This window comes from Melopsittacus undulatus, chromosome 6 (genome assembly GCF_012275295.1).
Source record: "Melopsittacus undulatus isolate bMelUnd1 chromosome 6, bMelUnd1.mat.Z, whole genome shotgun sequence".
NCBI lineage: Eukaryota > Metazoa > Chordata > Aves > Psittaciformes > Psittaculidae > Melopsittacus > Melopsittacus undulatus.
Genome location: NC_047532.1, coordinates 84987267 through 85006436, shown reverse-complemented (window position 1 = coordinate 85006436; position 19170 = coordinate 84987267). Strand labels below are relative to the sequence as shown.

General features: G+C 44.5%; 1 protein-coding gene across 1 annotated transcript in view; it reads left to right on the top strand.

Moving 5' to 3' along the window:
* The first annotated feature begins 459 nt into the window (after positions 1-459).
* Positions 460-19170, top strand: part of MAMLD1 (mastermind like domain containing 1) — a 79545-nt gene continuing 60834 nt past the window's right edge. The window contains exon 1 of the mRNA XM_031048259.2: positions 460-866. Coding sequence (XP_030904119.2) covers positions 813-866 — 54 coding nt within the window. The 5' untranslated portion in view covers positions 460-812. The remainder of the gene's footprint in view (positions 867-19170) is intronic.

Below are 19170 nucleotides of genomic sequence, written 5' to 3'. Positions count from 1 at the left end.
TATGGGAGGTCTCCTTCAAAGTTGTATCTGTCTTCAAAACTACAGGTACATAGCCCAAAAGGTGAGAATGAAACAACTCTGCTGTTTCCTTCTCAGTAACCTGGGTTCACCTGTGCGAGAGGATTTTAACCCTTTTATGAGTGTTAAAAGTATTGTATTGTAATGTCATAAAGAGACAGGAAACTACACTTTTAACATGTAACTTAAACCTTTTCATGTCTTGGGCTCTCTTTGCGGTGATTTGTACACTTCAACTTGGAAGAAAAAGATATATATTACCCATTGACTGCCTGTCTTTTTGGGGTATACTCTACTTTGGAGTAAATGAACATGAAGCTCTGCAAAGAAGGTGCTAAACACGCCAAGCTGCTGTTTGCATGCTAAATACTGTCCACGGGCTGCGTGGTTTTCACCTTCTTGAACAGAAGGAAAAAAGTAAGATCATTGGGTCTGTGAGGTTTCCAGCTTCTGAAGAACGTGTTACTTCCCCTTTAAGCTCGGAGCCGGTCGTGTGTGTGTATGTGTGTGTGAGTGTGAGTGTGTGTCTCCTCCTCTTTGAGTGACACAGCACTTAGATATGCCTATCAGTAACTTAAACCCCACAAACTCCACCTTCTAAGTGAGGAAGCTGTGGGTTGATGGAAATGTAGTGAGCAGATTGAGACAGACAGTGAATCATTAGCAAACTGCAACGCCAGGATGAACTTGTCTGAAACCTAAAAGGAGAAAACAGCCGGAGAGTCCTTCGCGGTGCTGGGTTTTGCTTAATACAGCCAAAGTGGATCTAAAAGCCGGTTGATTCCCAGTCCAAGATGCTGCTGGTTTCCCAGCGGGTAGAAGCACCACGCATGGAGCCTCATATTCCAGTAAGTAGCATTTGCAATTGATACGGTCTGGAAGAGTAGGAGTTGATTTAAAAGGACTGAAGCACTCGGAGGAGTCGCTCGCCCAGGCGCTCTCCGCCGGGCGAGTAAAGTTTGGAGACCCGGTTCGGGGCATCGGCCGCGGCCGTGCGGGGCTGCGGAGGGCTCGGGGGGGACGCGGCCATGGGGTGAGGATCCCCCCTCCTTTCTAGGGAGGGTTGGGGGCAGCCCTGGAGGGGGACGGGGTTCGTGGGGTGATGTGCGGTGTGGGCTGCGGGGGGGACGCTCCGAGGGTCTGTGTCATTGCTCGTATGGCGACGTGCGGGGCGGATGCTGCTGGTCTCGGCCGGTGGGACCGGGGCTCTGCTGGCCCATGGGTCCGTATGTGCGCGTTGTCGGGCGGGCAGGCTGGCTCAATCCGGGGCGGGGGTCCTTTAAACTCCCATTAAACAGGGAGGGAAGGACAAACCCAGCGTCGTAAGGGGACTCCGCCGGGAAGGTGTCACACGCAGAGGGGCTGGTGTTGGTCCGTATCGTGATGGTTTATTTAGTAACTCCCTGCCGGGTTATTCGGGGAGTGTGAAGCGCGTGTTGTAGAGGCAGAATGTGGAACAAAAGGCTCCGCCGAGCCCCGGAGGAGCCTTGGGTTGTTCCCGAAGGGCGAGCGGAGCCCGGCGTGAGCCTCCCAGTGCCGGTGCCGAGCGCGGCTTCAGAGGCAGGGGACGGAACGAACGCGGTGCGTTTTGCTGCTCTCCCCGCGACCGCGCGTGTGTGTGAAATAAAACGCGTGCTGACTCACGGTTTAAACTGTTTTGGTTTCTCATCCTGTGATTAAGATCGGGGCTTAGAGCGATTGTCGGGTAAACAAGGCGCTCGTTGACTCGGTCCTGCGTCTCCTTTCAGAACCCCGCTCAAGAGGCGAGCCCTGCGCCGCCGCCTGCCCCGGCCTGTTGCTCGGCCAAGGGGCACCGCGGCTTTTGTTCGGGTTGGGCTGGCAGGGGGTTGTCACCAGGGTGACTCGAAGGGATCCCGGGGGGAACGACAGCTTCTTGGAAGCAACCAAAGCTTCGGTTTCCTTTCACACCGCCCCCCCCGGCAGAACAATAAATTAAAAGGCCGCTTTGTTTTCCGCGGTGCTCCCGACGGGGGGAGGCGGCGGGGCCGGGAGGCGCCGCGGAGCCGTGCGCGGACGCGTGGTCACCTCGTCCCTTCGGAAGCGGAGGAGCTATCGGGGACCTGCCGCTTGCACGGAGCCTCTCCGCACGGAGCTCACCACCGCCTCCGGCCCCGAGAGGGGGGGGAACCGCTTGGTCCCTCCCCCGACCGCCACTGGGGACGTTAAACTGCGTCTGGCCCCATCGTCGCGTTGGGGGCGGAGGCACCGCCCCCCCACTTCCACCCCCCCACTTCCACCCCTAGCTGCCGCCGTGCGGCCGCCCCGGCTCGGGCTTGCTGTGTGTTCGGTCGGGGTGTGGAGCGCCGGGAGGAGCGAGCTGCTCCCGGTTATATAACGCGAGTGTTTCCCTGCCTGGCTCTGTAATCCCACGTCATGACGAATACCCGGGGGTTGGAGGGGTCCCGGAGCTCCCCTCCGGGCGGAGTTGATGGGGAAACAAACCTGCCGATGTGCGGGATGGGCCATATGGTGTTTCTGGGGGAGAGGAGATGGAGCCGGAATGGCCTTGAACCTGCGGGACCCGGCAGCGGTTTGCCAACCCCCCCCCACACTCATGTGGGCATCCCTCTGTTGAGCGTGTCCTTGCTTTGAACGGTACCCCAAGCCCGGTGCCCGTCGGAGCGTATTCACCGTGCGGCGGGGGCTGCGGCCGCGCTCCACCCGCTACAGGCGGCAGGAGCAGAGGAGGGACACGCCAGCACCTAAAACACAGCGACATGGGTTTGGCACTGACCATTTTCAGTCCCCGCTCCTTGCCATATGTTTGGAAGGAGGGGGGAGGCAGTTTGGGAAGGATGCTCCGAGCTGCAGGGAGGCGGTGGGCTGGGGGAGCGAGATACGCGGAAATTCCATGTTAGGAAAGCATTAGCAAGGGGTGACTTCTAATGTTTTCCTGCCACTGACGTTGACAGTGACACACATGTGTGGGTTGAAATTGGAACGTCACTGAGTTTTTAAACTCAACCAGGAAATAGGCTGTTGCTCAGGGATAAAAAGCAAATAGTGTATATTGCGAGACAGGTAACAGGCAGTTAGCAGCTTCTCTTGAGTGAGGGAAAAGCTGTTTAATGTTTAGAATTGAGCAGCTCCAATTGAATTGAGTTTTTTACTTTCAGAGGGTTTTAGTATCTTTTTAACTTGAAGTTTTCAATCTCTTGATTTTGATCCTTTTAACTAATTCTTCGGAATCAGAAAAGCAAATATTGACAGGGCTTCACTTTTAGTCCCTTGTAACTAAGTTGTTTGAAGACGCAGAGTCTCTTGGATTTGTTTTAAAGCTAAGGTTTGGGGGGTTGTTTTAAAGCTAAATGGTTTGGGGTGAATAGTAATTGCAAGAGACTTTTAAGCTCTTTTTCGTTGTTTCCTGTTACACATGTAGGGGTATTTTATAAATACGGTGTTTGGTTTGGGTTTGAGTTTTTTTGTTTGTTTGTTGGGGGTTTTTGGTTTGTTTTTTACTATCCTTGTTACAATGTGGCAGCATTCAGAGATTTAAAGTTGGATTAGGGAGCTGTTGTGCTAGCTGCTTCCTGAACCTACAGGAAGATTTGGCAGGAGTTCATGATTCAAGGTGTCAGGCTGACTTAAATCGTCCCTAACCTGCCTGGAGGCAAGTGTAGGACTAGGTTCGACCTAGGAACTGGCTTCATGAGAGAGGAAAAAGTTAGGAAGGCAGAAGGTAACACAAGGGCAACAGTGAGTAAAATCCCTGAGTTGTCCTGTAGGTTAAGTAGAGTGCAGCTCACTGGTTCCCAGTCATTTAATCAATAAATGTTCTATGTTACTTGCTGTTCCGATGAAAGTCTCCTTAAAATAACTTTTATGAGTACATAGCCATGGGAAAGTGAAGTAAATCTTGCAGAAGCTGTGACAAAGGGACTTATCCAAACCGGGGAATGGAGTAGTAGCAGATTGTCTGAGCTCCTTAAATAGGAAAGAGCCAGGATCCCGGGTTTTCATTGTTCCCTTGTGCTGGCTGCTTCCGAACGTCAGCAGTTTTCAGCATTCAGGTGAAGGTGACTGTAAGTTCCAGTTCATGAGAGATAGGTATGGTCTCCAAATAAAGATAGCTAAATCAGTTTAAATGATGCTGGCACCTCTTCAAGGAGCCCTCTTTATATCTGATACATTTGCCACTCACTTCTTTAAGGAACAAGTAATGTTGCACACTGCTGTTTTTCCTCTATGGGAAGAGCAGGAGGGTAACTCCTCTGAAGCTTTTTTATTCTACCTGGTGTTCCAGTTTGACTTGCTATGTTAAAAAAGAAGTATTTTGAGCTGAAGGAAGCAGACACACCAAGGCGATCCGCTGGACTGGTTTATATCAGTATTGATTTTTTAAGGGGGGTTGTGTTATAAAAGGGGAGCTTTTATCCCCCTGAGCTCTTTGGCAATTATCTTCTTGCCATAAATGTTGATACGAACATAATGGATGTAACTAAAAAATCTCCTTATCCCAGCAGAAAAAGCTGACTGTTTGTTGGAGCAGAGAGAATGCTGAGAGTGTGAATAGACAAACCCATATGTCGCTGGTGAGAGAGATAAATGATGGACGAACAGGAGTTGGTTACTATGGATCAGCACAATAAACCAATTCCCGTCATACACCTCTCTTAATAATATACCAGTTTCAATGGCATTGACGGGTAACCTAGGTAGCACCAGTCAACTGTAAGTTTTTCAACTGTTCTTTTATACATCTCAAAGAACAGTTGGGACTGTTCTAATTTTTTCAGATGTTGAGTGCTAAAATTATGCAAAACTTCCTCCTTTGCCAGGGATTTTGAAGGGGAACTTTAGAGCATTGGTGTAAGATGCCTAATGCACACAATGCTGTTGTGTACTCACAGTCAGTTTTGGTTTGTGCACCTGTGTAAAAAGGGCTCACTCAAAAAGGCAATTGCTTATCAAATGCATGAAGAAACTGTTTAGGCATTTAGTAACAACCTCATTAGTGGTGTTTCAGATTGGATCGGATATTGGAAGATTCTGGAGTATTGTTTTGAAGTGAAAATAGCTAAAGAACAATGCTGGTTTATTAGGAAAAGAACAATCAAACAACAAAACAAAACCCAGACCCTGACCCTGTGGAATAGGCAGTGATCAATATCACAGTTTTAACTTGCTGTAGCCCATTTCAGATCTGCCAGCTGCTGAAAGGAAACTTTGCAAGACAGTCTGTGCTTGCTTTGTCTCCTTCCTGTGTTCTTTACTATTACTGCTAGTGCTTCACACAGAAAACTGGAGTCTTTGTCAAAGGTTTCACTTTATGGGTTTGTCTTTTGGTGTATATTTTTCACTGCAGTTGCTGTGGACCAGCCTGTTTGTTCTCTTCAAAATGAAGGTATAGCTCAGGGTGACAGCATAAGCGGGGCTCATGGCTCAGGGGATACAACTCCATCTTTTTCCAAGTCACCAGTTGTGCTACCAGAGCAGGATGCAGTCAGAGGATAGCTAGCAAATGTAAATGAGCTATGGAGAGTCTTTATTCCTCTTGGGAAGCCTCCTCACTGATAATGATTTCCCAGTTTTAAGTGGAAGAAAACGTATTGCTAAGTCATTATTTGCCTTCAAGGGGAAAATACTTATTTTGTGCAGCATTTACTTGGAAAGTTGCAGGAGCTGTTTTCAGAGCTGTTGACTTTGGTGTGCATCTTGGGTGAGCTGAATGGTGTTTGTTAGACTGGGTGGTAGGAGAGGATACCAGCCTTTCTCCTACCAACACCCAGCAGTCCTTTTCTGTTGTGCCCAAAGGGTAGAGCAGGGAAAAGAGTTGTGGGTTTCCTTCCTATTGCAGCCCAGCCAGTGACACAGGCTATGCCCAGGGAGCCTGTGCCCAGTGGCTGTTTGTGTGGGGCCAGTGAAGTGCCAGTGGGGCCCTGGTATGGGAAGGTGCAGGGGGATACAGGATTTGGAATGGCCCTTCACATCTCATTGCTACAGTGAGCCGTTGATCTGTGCTTACCTGATTAAAGGGCTCCAGCTTACAGGAGGCTTGGGTGGCCCACAGGCTTCCAGAAGTGCTGTGGACTGACCGCAGCTGCTTTGGGAATGGGCTGGGCTGAGGAGGGGAGACCAGAATTTGTTGTTGTTCCCTGTCCAAAGTGAGGTGTCACATTATGACGTGTTGAAATCTGCTCTGCTTTTCATTGCAAGGAACTTGGCAGTTTTATTGATAAAGAAGTGTTACATAAGTACCCATCAGACGTGTCCTGATTTGTTAATAATTGAGGATCTGGGTGGTATAGAAATACCAGTGATGTTAATGCACTCCCACACTGATCTGCAATCTCTGCAAGCCCCCTGCTTTGTTATAGTTGTAATACAGGCTTTTCCTTTTCTTTTCCCCTTTGTATTTACCTGGTGATCCAACCACCGGTGCTGCTTGCATGGTCCCGTTCAGGCAGGGACAGCTGGGGGTCAGAGTATCGCAGACACGATATAGATCTCCTCTGCAGGCAAGGGTATTAACTATGTTATTGTTTCACCCAAGGCAATCTATTGAGTAGCATCAGGGGTAGCCTGGGGGGAAGCCAGTTTTTTGTACCTTCCACCTTTGGACATAAGGTGTAAGTCAAGTGGGATGGATGTGGTTTGAGTCAGTGGATTCTGTGCCACAATTCATCAGTGGGGGGAAGTCAGGGTGCTTTCTGCACAGCACAGAGCAGGCACCCTCCAGTTGCTCCCCTTCTGATAGCAGGGTGTGCATGCACAGGTTTAAAAACCAGCTACTTCTGTCAGGCCACAGTTAGAGACATCAGAGAAAAACATTTATTTCTGTTGACATGCACAACAAAGAATTACTTAATGGGGTATCATCAGCATGATTTGCTGCCTCTTCTGTCTTGTGTTGGTTTTCCTTTGCATTTCAGTGGAAGTTTCTTTTTCCTGGGATTAAGTGCCTCAGAACTCCAAGCAAGTTCAGGAGTTACACCTACCCAAGACATAGCTAGTTATTGTTTTCAGAGTAGCACAGCACATTTACTCTGTTGTGGGCAATGAAATCCATTACCTGCATTAAAATCAGAAGCAGCAAGGTAACTTTCTAGTTATGTTGTGAAATATAATGCCATTGTTTGCCTTTATTAATGTCTCGAGGTTGATTATATGGTGGTTAGAAGCCTGTTCTGCTGTGCAAAAGACTGTCCTTAATTTCAAGTGGCTGGTCCTGATCAGGCAGTTAGAGCGGCTGGAGCAACAATTGCTGGGAGCTGTAAATCACATTTGTCACAAGATCTGCCTGGTAGTAGTGGCTGCTCAAAGACTTACTCCAACTTCTCAGCATTTCTCTTGGTTGGATTGCACTGGAGAGGGACTTGCCAATCTCGCCTGTTCTTTGTGCCTAATTCTGAAAGCCTGGCAAGCTCCATGCTACGTTTTCTGAAGAGGACCCAGCTTTACTAAGCTGCCTGTCTGTCAGGGATTAATTTAACCTCTAATTACTACATTTTCTTCACAGTTTGCTGCACATGAGTGTGTTATAACAAAAGCACAAAGAAGTATGTCATTTTATTTAACCACTACTCTGAAATCAATTTAGGGGGTATAGAGTCAAATCTGACACACTTGGTGTTAAAATAATTGTGCTGGCATTAGAATTAAAGTACATAATCTTGTTTCTAATGATACAACAGTACTAGTGTAAATAGTGTTGTTAAATCGTTAGTCATAGTCACAGTATCAGAAATGATATCCAGTTACAGAGAAATGCTCAAATAAGGGTGGCAGCAAGTTTACCCAAAATAATTCTTGGCTCCCCAAAATAATGCCTAGTTTCTGCTTGATTCCCCTCCACCACTTGGTTTTAGGATTACATGGCTAAGAGTAGTTTGTTGGTTTTCCTAAAAAGGTCTTCCAAACTGTAATAAACAAACATTTACAGTGGCTTGGGTTTCTTCCAGCCCAGATAATGATTTTGTATTTCATTTCTTCTCTTTTCAACGTGCAGCATTTTGGAAGCGGTACAAAAGACCATATGTCCTCTTCTGCCTGCTCACACTGACATCGACAATGCCGCAGTTTGTGTTGCATTGAGAGCAGCGTGTAGTCTCGAAGGAAGGCTGTTCCTGTTATGAAACAGGATGACTTTCTTCTTTCCCAGTTGTGCTCTGTAATATTTACAACAAAGGGTTTTTTCCCCTTTGGGAAGGTTTGGATTGGGAAATGCAGCTTATCTCCAGGTTAAGTAGATATAGCTAAAAGAACTGTTGTTTATAAGGAATTTGCAGTCACTGTCTCTTCATTCTGCCCCATGTCCATGACCTCTGAGCAAGCTTGTTGGAAGGACTTTGGAAATGTAGTTTCTCGCACAGGGTTGGACCTGCAAAATTGTTGGTTGTGTTCTGACAATTTATTTCTAATGGAAACAGAAGGTTGGTTGTGTATTTTTGTGTCATGCATTCAAACATGGGCCCAACTCAGTAATTCTCCTTCAGTGAAAACTGAAACTGCATTTAATGGGAAGCTTCCCCTGAAGATTCTCCAAGGTCAGATAGGACACAGTTACAAAGTCAAATCCCACAGTCCCTTTCTCAAAAGGAGAATTAGTGTGTCATCGCTTGTGACAGTGATGATACAGGATTGCCAAAAAGACTAATGGAAGGAGATTGATTCTCTTTATGGTAGTAGATCAGGTTATACCTCTGAATTCTTCCTTCAGTTCTCTCAATTCCCAAATTGTAACCAGTTACTGTAATTATTTACTCTAATTACTTCCAATCTACAAGTACATTGAACATAAATTAAGATCAACTGATGTAAGAGACTGGATAGCTCAGTAAGCTGACAGTAAGGTATAGAGATGCTTTTCCTGATGGGTAGTTACATGGGATGGCTGTATGATAGTATGTGGATTGAGCGCAAAGTCTATGCTCTAATCTTTGTGACTATGAGTTTTCATACAACAGTTTGGGCATTTCCTAAGGTAGAAGCCAAACCTGAATAATGTCTACTCTTATTTCAAAGCTGTCAAGGTATTTTTGCAGAGGGTTTGAATATCTGTAGCCCCACAGGCCTCCAGAGGTGGAAGCAATTTTTGGAGTAAATAGTGAAACAGGAATAATGTGGGTTTACCTTAATCTTCACACTGAGCATCCTTAAACAGCTAAATATTCTGTAAATCATAAGTGCTTGCTACTAGCTGAGCTCTTTAGGAACTTTGATGTAGTTGGAAATTACATTCAAAATGAAGTCAGGTATGTCTTACTCTAAGACACCCTCAGTGTGAATGATGGGTTTATTTCTCTGCTTTGGCTGTAATGCCAACATGGGTGGATTTCTTTTTGTTTTGCCTTTCCCCTGCCATCACATCAGTTATCTTCCTTTTTGCTGAAACTTCAGCATTTGATATAGGGAAAAAGAAAATATTTAAAACCAAAAATAGCATCTACTCTCAGGTGTGTATTTTAGCCTTTCATTCTCCATCACAGGTCTTCATAGGGTAAGTTTTGGGCAAATGTAAGTATTTTTACAAATACATTTGTCATACACAGTTCCACTCACACATGAGAAGCTTTTCCCCATACATTAGTATGTAACATTTAGTATGTAAACATTTTCATTACTTTAACAATAATTATGTGACATTCATTCCCTGTGGTTATCAGAATAGACACCGAATATAGTTTCATTTTGCTTTGACTAATTACTTTAAATCTTACTAGGATTTTAACAATTCCAGATTTATATATGAAAGTAATTCCTGAATTCACCTGATATTTCAGTAACCCAGGAGATGAGGCTGACAGGTACTTGTAAGGACTTCGCTTTTCCTGTTCCTTTAGCTTACTTATTTGCTTAATTAACTGCATTGACTTAAATACAGTCACACAGACTGAGAAGCACCCAAGTACATACAGTCTTGCAGTCAGAAATACAGGCGAAAGGTTTTGATCTCTGACTGCCAAATGGTGACTCATTAAAAAGGAATTTTTGTTCCTCCCTTTTCCAAGGGTTACTAACTACTAAGCAGTAAATACCTAGTTTTGATGCTACTGCACTGAAATGCCTGACATTGTTGGTGTAGTAAGTCCTGACATTGTTGGTGTAGTAAGTCCTGACATTGTTGGTGTAGTAAGTCCAAACTTTGCAAGGTTATTTGATCACAGGCTTCATGAAGTTTTGTTTTGTTGTTTTTCTGATTAAAGAAACATGTTGGGGGGTTTTCTTCAAGCTTTACCATGCCAGTTTGAGCACAGTCTGAAGAGGAAGATGTTTGGATCTTAATAACAGAGGATCCCTTCTATACTTTAAGCAGTGGGTCATTCAAATCATTTTTAAGCACACAGGACCATGCAAGCTCTGATTTCTTTCTAATTTTGCATTGGGTTAACATTAGACAAGGACATTGGAATTTGTCTAAATAAAAACAAATCTCTTTGTCTTCCACACGAAGGGTTGTGTGCTAAGCATTTTGTAGCACTATACTGCATAAAGCTGAAAATAAATTGTACTGAAGAGGCACAGTCAAAACCCACTCAAAGGCATGCCCGTTTCTCAATTTCCATATTAATCTTGACTCTCTGAGCCATCTCCTTTGTCTTCCTGTTCTTACCCATCCTATACATTTGATGAAAGGGCACAAAGGCATCTTTGAATCCTCCATCTCATCCCCTCTTCTTATTTATGGATTGGTTGGTTTGAACTTTACATAGTGCTGCAAGGATGTTTTCTTGGTTGCAGCAACGCTTATGTTTGACTTGAAGCAGAAGGAGAGTGCGTTCGGGCTTTTCAGTCTTTATGAGAAGTGAATCTTGGTCCCTGATCCCAGAAGGGAGATCAGCCTTAATTTCTAGTGAAAGTCCCACATCTTCAAATAACTTCCCATGTCAGTTCAAGTTCAATATTCTTGAATTCCAGAGATAGAGATGAGTCAAATGTAAAGATTACGGCAAGTGTGAAGGATGCAAGAGAAAATGTAGATGTTTCTTCTGATGCCACTCTCCCCTCCCCTTCAGGTCTCCTACAGTCTGTCACTTGTAACTGAGTGATTTGATTACTTTGTAGTGTTAAGCTAAAAGAATAAATCTAAGTGCCTTGGGAATGGGGAACCAATCCAGCAATCAAAGCCAAACAAGTTAATAAAATGAAGCATTTCTGCACGGTGCTGCTGCAGAAATGCTCCTTCCAGAAAAGCTTGGGGGCAGGCGTGACTATTGGACCAGTCAATTAGTGTATGTTCACTGTACACACTGTCATTAATTGGATGCTGGGGGGTGTGCTCTGTGTTTCAAAGGAGAAATGTGTATCTTCTGTTGGTTACAGATTATGAAGATCTCACGTGTTGCAGGCTGAGCTGTTCATTGCTCACCCCCTTGCTTAGGAAAAACTTAGTTAGGCAGTCTTAATTGCCCTTTCTTTAAAATACTCTGGCTTTACACATCTACAAATGCTGGTTTTCCCCTTGCCAGCTCTTCTCTCCCTCTGTCCCAGCCCCCAAAATCTAGCCAGAAATAGAGCATTTGAGTGACTGTCCACAGAGGCAATTATAAACCCAAATTATCCACTCAGACTGGTTTCTGATGCCCACGTGCCAGGCTCTGTACAGTCTGGAGTCATTTGTAAGGATGGAGTGAATAGAAATATTGTGAGCTACAGCAACAATGCTGTTGTGTAAGAAAACCTCTACTACTCGCCTGTGTGGATGCTGGCGCTTGCAGATAAGGACGGGTTACTTTACTGGGAGTCTTATGCCAGTCTGTAGCTTTAATTTTATCACACCTAAGAATGGCAGTAATGGTGAACTAATGAGTAAATGACCAATTCCATCTGCCCATGAGTCCTCCCTTTGGAGCATCTCTGTTGGTAATTGCACTTCTATTATTTCAGGATTTAAAGTGGTCACCCATATTGCAGCCTTCAGCTAGTCCAGTGAACGTCCCTTTGTTGGCGTTCACACCCAGAACAGAAACAGGTACAGGTCTTTGTATGAGGACAGCAGAAAATGCCATTTGGGTACTTTGCCATCTGCTACACAAAACACGGTGAGGCCAACTGTTAAACTTCACATAGAGCTTAGGGCTTGATTAATTTAAATTACCCTCCTGTTGTACATGTTTGCAATGCCGAGGGAATTAGGTGGCATATATTTTCAAGAAATACATGTTCATTATTAAGAAAGGTTAAGCAATAGCATCCAATGGTCATTTCCTTTTGGAGCAGAGCTGTGTCTGCACCGTAATTTGTTTGTTGATGCATCCTGCTGGATCCCAATGAGGAGATGGACCAGCACCGCAGGTGCTCCTGGCCCAGCTACATGGGCTGGGGCTGCCCCAGCCACTGATGGACAGCCAGAGACCTTGGGGTGTAGAGGTGAAGAGGTCCAAAGTACGAGGAGGCAATGGTAGGGGAGAGCGAGCAGGGATGGGCTGGGACTGAAGGGAGAGCTGAAGAACCTGGTCAGGTCCAGGCCCTTTACAAGCTGGGATCTCTCATGTGTCTGGTCCACAGGTCCAGCTTCTCCTATTGTTTCCACTCAGGGTTTCTTGTATGCGAACTCCTGTGCTCCTTCTACACTGACTTGCAGACACTGCTTTTCTTTATCTCCATTGTTTTCTTCAACTTTATGACTCCTTTTTCCTTCTACCCTTGCTTTTATGCATTGTTGTGGTGGCTCTGCTGGAGACATTGGATTACCTTAGCAGTGAAGAGAAGCTCCTGGGAGGTAACCCTGTGTCACTTCTTTAGAGGCAGGCAGAGCTGTGGCTGCACATCTTGGCTTGCCTTGTGATCATGTATTGGTTTGGTTTATTCTGTTGGAAGGGCTTTGGGTGAGTACAGTGCTGGAGCAGTCCCGCTACTGAGCAGCTGACTGAAGCTGTCCAGTGTGCAGCTGTGGTACATACTGGTTGGCTTTGAGCTGGTGCTTACACAGGGACAGAAGTCATGGTATGTCCTTGCTGCTGTCCTTGTGTAAATTCACTGGTTCAGGCAGGAACATTGAAGACCACTTTCACCTGGCTAACCTGCTGCTTGCATGAGCTAAGTTTGAGCTGCAGAAGTTGCTTAATACATTAAGTAAATAATCTGGCACTCAACCCACATGGTGCCCAGAGCAGTGTCACCAGCCTTCCTCGTGCCAGCCTCACAGGCCTGTCTGTGTGAGATCAATGCACCTTGCTGTGCCTGGGAAGCTGGTTCAGAAGATCAGCTGAGCTGCTAATGAACCAGATTCCCAAATCTCCTTCAACAGGAATTTGGGATGTTAAGGTGGCCTCGGATTCTGTCAGCTTAAGATGGTAATGTTCTGTTTTACAGCTGGCTCTGAAGCATTGTAGCTTCTCTGAAGTAAGGAGATGTAGTTCAGTGTTTATAAAGGCAGACAGGAAAGTAAAAGGTTCTTTGGCTCTCTCTGAAAGCTTTTCAGATGCAGAGAGAATGAGTCACTTGACATTTCTTTATTGAATAGGAACTGATTTACAAGTGTGTATGCTCCAAGATGAATGTCAGTGGAAGAACTCCTATGGTTTCCTCCATGACCATGTTGTAAATGGGCTTCAGCCTGTTTAATGTAATTCATTCTGCGGCACTTTGCTGTCTTTTGAAATGGAAGCATCATCCTTCTTATGATCTTATGAAGGATAACAGGCCGATTATCATGGGAGTTCTTGATTAGCTCTAATACAGCTCTACTACTCCAGGAAAGCATAGTTCCTGAATTACACCAAGGAAGACTTTTCAAGCACGCATCCAAATCACTGTACTGGAGATCCTGTTGGTAGGTGTGGTGTCTATGATTAATATTTACTCAATGCCTTTCATCTTCTAAGTGCTTTACATAGAACAAGCATTCCATCTTCACAAAAGCTGTACAAGTTAGGTGAAGTAAGTTTTACTGCCTCTGCTTTAGTAATAAAGGCAGAAGAACTGATGCAGAGATTAAAGTAGTTTACAAAGAAGGCTAGTGCTTAAACTGTGTAATTTCTGGTTTCTGTTTCTACGTCCAGACTGATTCTTCCTTGTGAGATGAAGCAGCAGGACAAACTTTTGAGTAAGAGCATCATAAGAACCTGATGAGGCAACTGAGCAGATATTGCAGCTACACCTGTAAGATGCACTCTGCCTTGTAGAGTGATTTGCAGTGCTCCTTCCTTGGCACTACAGTCTCTCAGCCACCCTTATTGGAGGCATCACCAGAGACTGCTGAGTTGCAATATATATGGACCTTTTCTTAGATTAGTATAATGACTCAGCTTAGTCACTGGTCTGGCTGGATTGGTCTCTTAGAGACATAAGTATGTGTTGAGATTGTGTGGAGTAAAGAGTTTCTGCTGGATTGATTCTGTTGAGTTGCATGCATGATTTAACTCAAGTCACTGACTTATTGGAGATGTTCCTTTGGAGATGCACCAGAAAGTGCTTAAACTGTATTATTAAATTTTAAAGTGGGCTTGTTAATACAGAGAAATTATTTGTTCACCTTTGGCTTGGATAGGGCTACTTGCAGAGTGTATGCTCAAGTGCATGCTGAATCAAGGCCCTGGCTAACAGCAAAGGCTGTGTCACCCTGAGCTGTAGACTGCAGAGAAGTCATTGGGGGCCCAAAAGTAGGTTTTGGTTTAAAGAACTTCTTACCAAGATGAGCCAGTGGACAGAGCTTAAGATCTGAGGAAATCCTTATCTGAGAAGCATCTGACCTTTTGAAAGAGAAAAAAATCTCCTTTGTAGATGCGTACAAATTGTGTGCACTCTCTATCAGTTTGTACAGTGGGGTGTCTGGAACAGGAATCCTCAACTGGGGGACTCGTGCTGGCCAAGCCAGGAACTCCCTTCCCTCTCTATGGGGAAGAGCAATTGTACAGTAATTCCTTCAATCCCACTGTAATGAAGGAAGAGAAGATGCCCTTGCCTGAAACTGGAATCTGCTCAGAGATAGTGGCCTTAGAAGCCACTTCATTTAGTCTAGATTTGACTATAAATTCAGTCTCCTGTTTCATGCGGAGTAACAATTTTTACACTGCAGTGAAGAATCACTTGGCGAGAGAAGGGAGACAGGAGAGCAGAGCAATGCAGCCCTGCTTTCCTTGTAAGGCCATGGTTCAAAATGTGTAATTAGTTGTTACGAAACGGTGGCTCTTCTCCTTTGAGCAAGGAATGATGTATCAGCAAAAGATGACTAAATTGATGTAGCAAATCAATTCTATGGTAATCCGTTTATTTAAACTTTGGTACTTAATTTTATAAGCTCTTCTCAAGTGTTTCTCTGCTCCCGTTCATTAGCCAGTATTCTTTTACACTGTTGCCGGAGGTTTGTGCTGCAGACAGCAAAATAGTCAGGACACGCCACTTGAAACTGCCTCGAAATGTAATTTGAGCAGGTCTGCAATAATACTGCTAAAAGAAGAGCTATTTAGTGGCATTATTAATGGGCAAAGAGTTCAGGCAGGATTATGAAAAAGTAAATTTTTATTAAGAGTGGAGGAGCTAGAAGAATGGACTGATTGCCCTGAGTCCTCTGGGCCCTCGAGCAATCAATTTTCCTTTCTGGTATTCAGTTACTTGCTAATTGTATTGATTTTTATCAAATATGTGTACAAATCAATTTTAGTGCTGTTAAAAGCTTCCTTACTTCCTTGCAGGCAGTGCTGCTCTGATCATTCTCATTGTCTTCCTTTATTTTAATGCTTTTATCTTAATGCATATTTTCATTAGGACACGCATGTTTTCCTTTAGGACGTTTGGCTGGGTAGAGATTTTACCTGGATGCTCAGGGTTGGAGCAAGCAGACATCATGGGGATGGACCTCTGAGAACCTAGTGGAACTGTCTGATGGAGTAAAAATTGCAGGAAAGGGATGTGTTGTGTTGTAGAATGGGTGGGTGCAAGTGGGCACATAGTGTGACCCCTGAGGAGAAGGAAGCACTGCCAGCTCAGGAGGTGAATTGTGTTGTGGAAAGGTTGTAACTAAAAACAAGGGGATAAATGATGAACCTGATTCACTCTGAATAAACATGAAAATGAAGCTGGGGTTACAAAAATGAAACTCCCTTTTTATCATTCTGGTCTCTATCATTTCTGAAACCGAGTCAGTTGGGCACAGTAAAGTGTGGATACTGGAGACATCTCCAACCAAAGTGAACGTATCGAGCTCTGAACAAAATAAAACAACGTTCTCCAGTTGTGTTTGTTTATGCCTGTGGCGATTTAAATGGTTCCTGTCAAATGTACCTATTTTCTGAGCTTGCACATACTCGCACTTTCTAACATAAGCTGTGCAGTTTGGAGTTGAGGAGAAGCTCTCTCTGTGTGTGTAAGTCTGAGAAATCGGCTGTCGTAATTGAAATGTTTGGAGTATGTCCAGTGCTGCTGGAGATGGTGGTGGGGACTTTGAACTTCTAATGGTGCAGCAATAGTCATGAGAACAGGGAGAGTTAAAACTCTGCTTTTCCTCTTGCTTATGACTTAATATTACACTGCAGAGTTTATGACACTGCTTTCTGCCCTTATTGCTAAGGTACTTCAAGAAAAAATACTCTTACCCTTTTCTTCTGGAGGGAACAGTTGTATTAGCAACTGCACGGGTTTTTATGCATATCCAGTAAAATACACTTGACATTAAATAAGCTAGAAACATAAAGCGTTTTATATTAAACTCTGATCACTCTGGTGTTTTTAGTTTTGTTCTACTCCCTGGTTACCCTGATGTTTCTTCATTGCACCATGATCCCAGCTAGGAAAACCAGCAGCAACCACAGGTCATTCAACCTACCTTGTCTGCTTGTGGCTACTCCCAAAGGCTGTGGTATGAGAAGACATATCCAAAGCCTCCTGCCAGTTCAGATGGCATGTAGGAACCTGGGCTGGGGTTCCCTGGGAGGCCCAGACAAGAGCTCAGTAAGAAGCAGGTGTTGTCTGTGCCCCCATAACATGACTGTGCCGTGCTCCCTTGATGCCACGACGGCTTTTATTGCTATGGGACGCTTGATGTTTTCAGACCCAGTGTAGGCACCGCAACCATAATCATCAGTATAATGTTGTAGAAGCTGGTTAGGAGAAACCAGTCTTATTCTCCTTTGATGTCTGTGAGCAGAGAGATTCCTTGCTGCATTCCCAGCTGGAGCAAGGGGCTGTATTCTGCCTATGTGACAGGCAGCTGGCGGGCACTGTGCCCCAAGGGCCGAGGCTCCATAGGAGCAGAGCCTCTGACAGTGCTGCCTCTGGCTCAGCATCAGCTCACAAACTGTGAATGCAGTTTTGTCATTAGGTTTATACAGCACCTCTTGTATGAGGAATCACAAACTGGATAAGCTGTATGAGGGGTCATTATAACACAGGGAAGATAAATGTACTGGTTCTGCTGGAGGCTGTCCTCAGGCTGTTTGTTATGTGTCTCTAACACTGTCACTACATCACACACTTCCTCGATCTCCCTATTACCCTACAAGCCTGTCTAATGGGATCCTCTGTTGCTGATTCCAGCTTACCATGACCTACTTTCTTCTTGTGTCCCAGCAAGCTGTCAGGAGCTATCAGAGCACTGGGAGCTGAAATAAACACTCACTGAGGGGAAAAGCAAGGCTGTCTCTGGTGAATTTAATTAGCTTTGTTTAACTGGCTTGTTTGCTTTGTAAATCACATCATTTTTAGTCAAATTTAAGGGATAAAAAAATCTGTAATTAAAATCAAATGATGCACAACCTTATTAAAAGTCAAGGGGTTTAGAAGTTCTGCACAAAAAGTCATTTGGTTTGTAACACATTTGCAGCCATCTGAATATTTGAGGGGAAAGAAGGATGAATTTGAGCTGCTTTTTGGTTTGGGGATCTTTCTTCAGACAGGAGGGAGATTGTTACTGAGTCAATATCTTTACTTTTCCTTGAATCTGAGGGGAAAAAAATAGCTATTTTCTTTTTTAAATCAAGACTTGAGTCTTTTCATCAATATTGCAAGCTTGCTGGGTAACATTTCTGAATCCAACAAAAGATTCTTACTGTTTCTTTCTGCCCTGTGGCCTAAGCATCACTATATTATCCATAGTTTGAACCCCTGCTGTTGTGTGAGGCCATGGTTTAAATCATGGCTTCCCTCTGCACTTTTGTTGCATTTTAGAGCATTAGAACAGAAGCCATTGTAATTTTGGCTCTGCCAGACAAATGAAGCACTGACTCGGCAAGTCATCACTGGGTTGAATGTGAAAGTGCTTATAGTGTTTTTATCAGACAGTGCGTTATGTCTTTCAGGTGCTTTACCGTATTTCAGTGTGGCACATATTTCTTTTAACAATTGATGTTCTTGCTCTTGTAAGCGTAGGGTCTAATCCTCTTGCTGTTGAAAATGATAAAAGCCCTATGAATTCCTAATATGTCTTATCAAAATCTGGCTAAAACATAAAATGCCTGACCCCAGCTTCTGATTCTTCTTCAGTAGAAATATGTTTCTTCCTTGCACCATGCATATTGATAAAGCCTTCTGAGCACATGGCTTATAGAAACACACCCGTCCTTGTGCTGAGCTGCAGCACAAACAGAAAAGGATTAAAGGACCACTGAGAAGAAATAGATATGGATGAACTTGCAGTGTGCAAAGAGGGAAAATACAGGGTAAAATGACTACCTGAGAGTACGAAGGGAATTCAAAGTGTGTTTCACAAAGCTGCAGTACTTCTTCCAGTCCTTTGGAAAGGGTGTACGATTGGCTAACCTGTAGTACTGCACTGAGAATTACTCATGGTAATAATTTAATTGGGAAATATAATGAGCAGCCTGATTGCTCAATGGCGTCTGAGTAACTCCTAACTTACTGATCACTGCAAGGTTTCAGAGAAGGAATAGAGAAATATCTTTTCCTCAGTAGGTGTTTTGGAGGGTCCCCTGGTATGTGTGAGGCAGGAAGCTTTCTGCTGTGACAGGGAATGGAAATCTGACCCAAAGAAACACATTGTTATAGCGGGGGATAGGGTGAACCATCCGTAAGCTGTTGAAGTCAGGTGTGAGTGACAGCAGTGGAGAATGAGGCAAGGAAAGCTGGGATATTCTAGTTGAAGAATCACGAATCTTCAATGACCCCACTGATTGGAGACCAGAACATTTGAAGTATTATGACTTCAGAGACGTTGCTCACATCCTCCTGTTTTACCAGATCCTGTCTCTCTTTTGTGGATTGAGGTCTTAAGTATTTTTGGCATCTGTAGTTGAG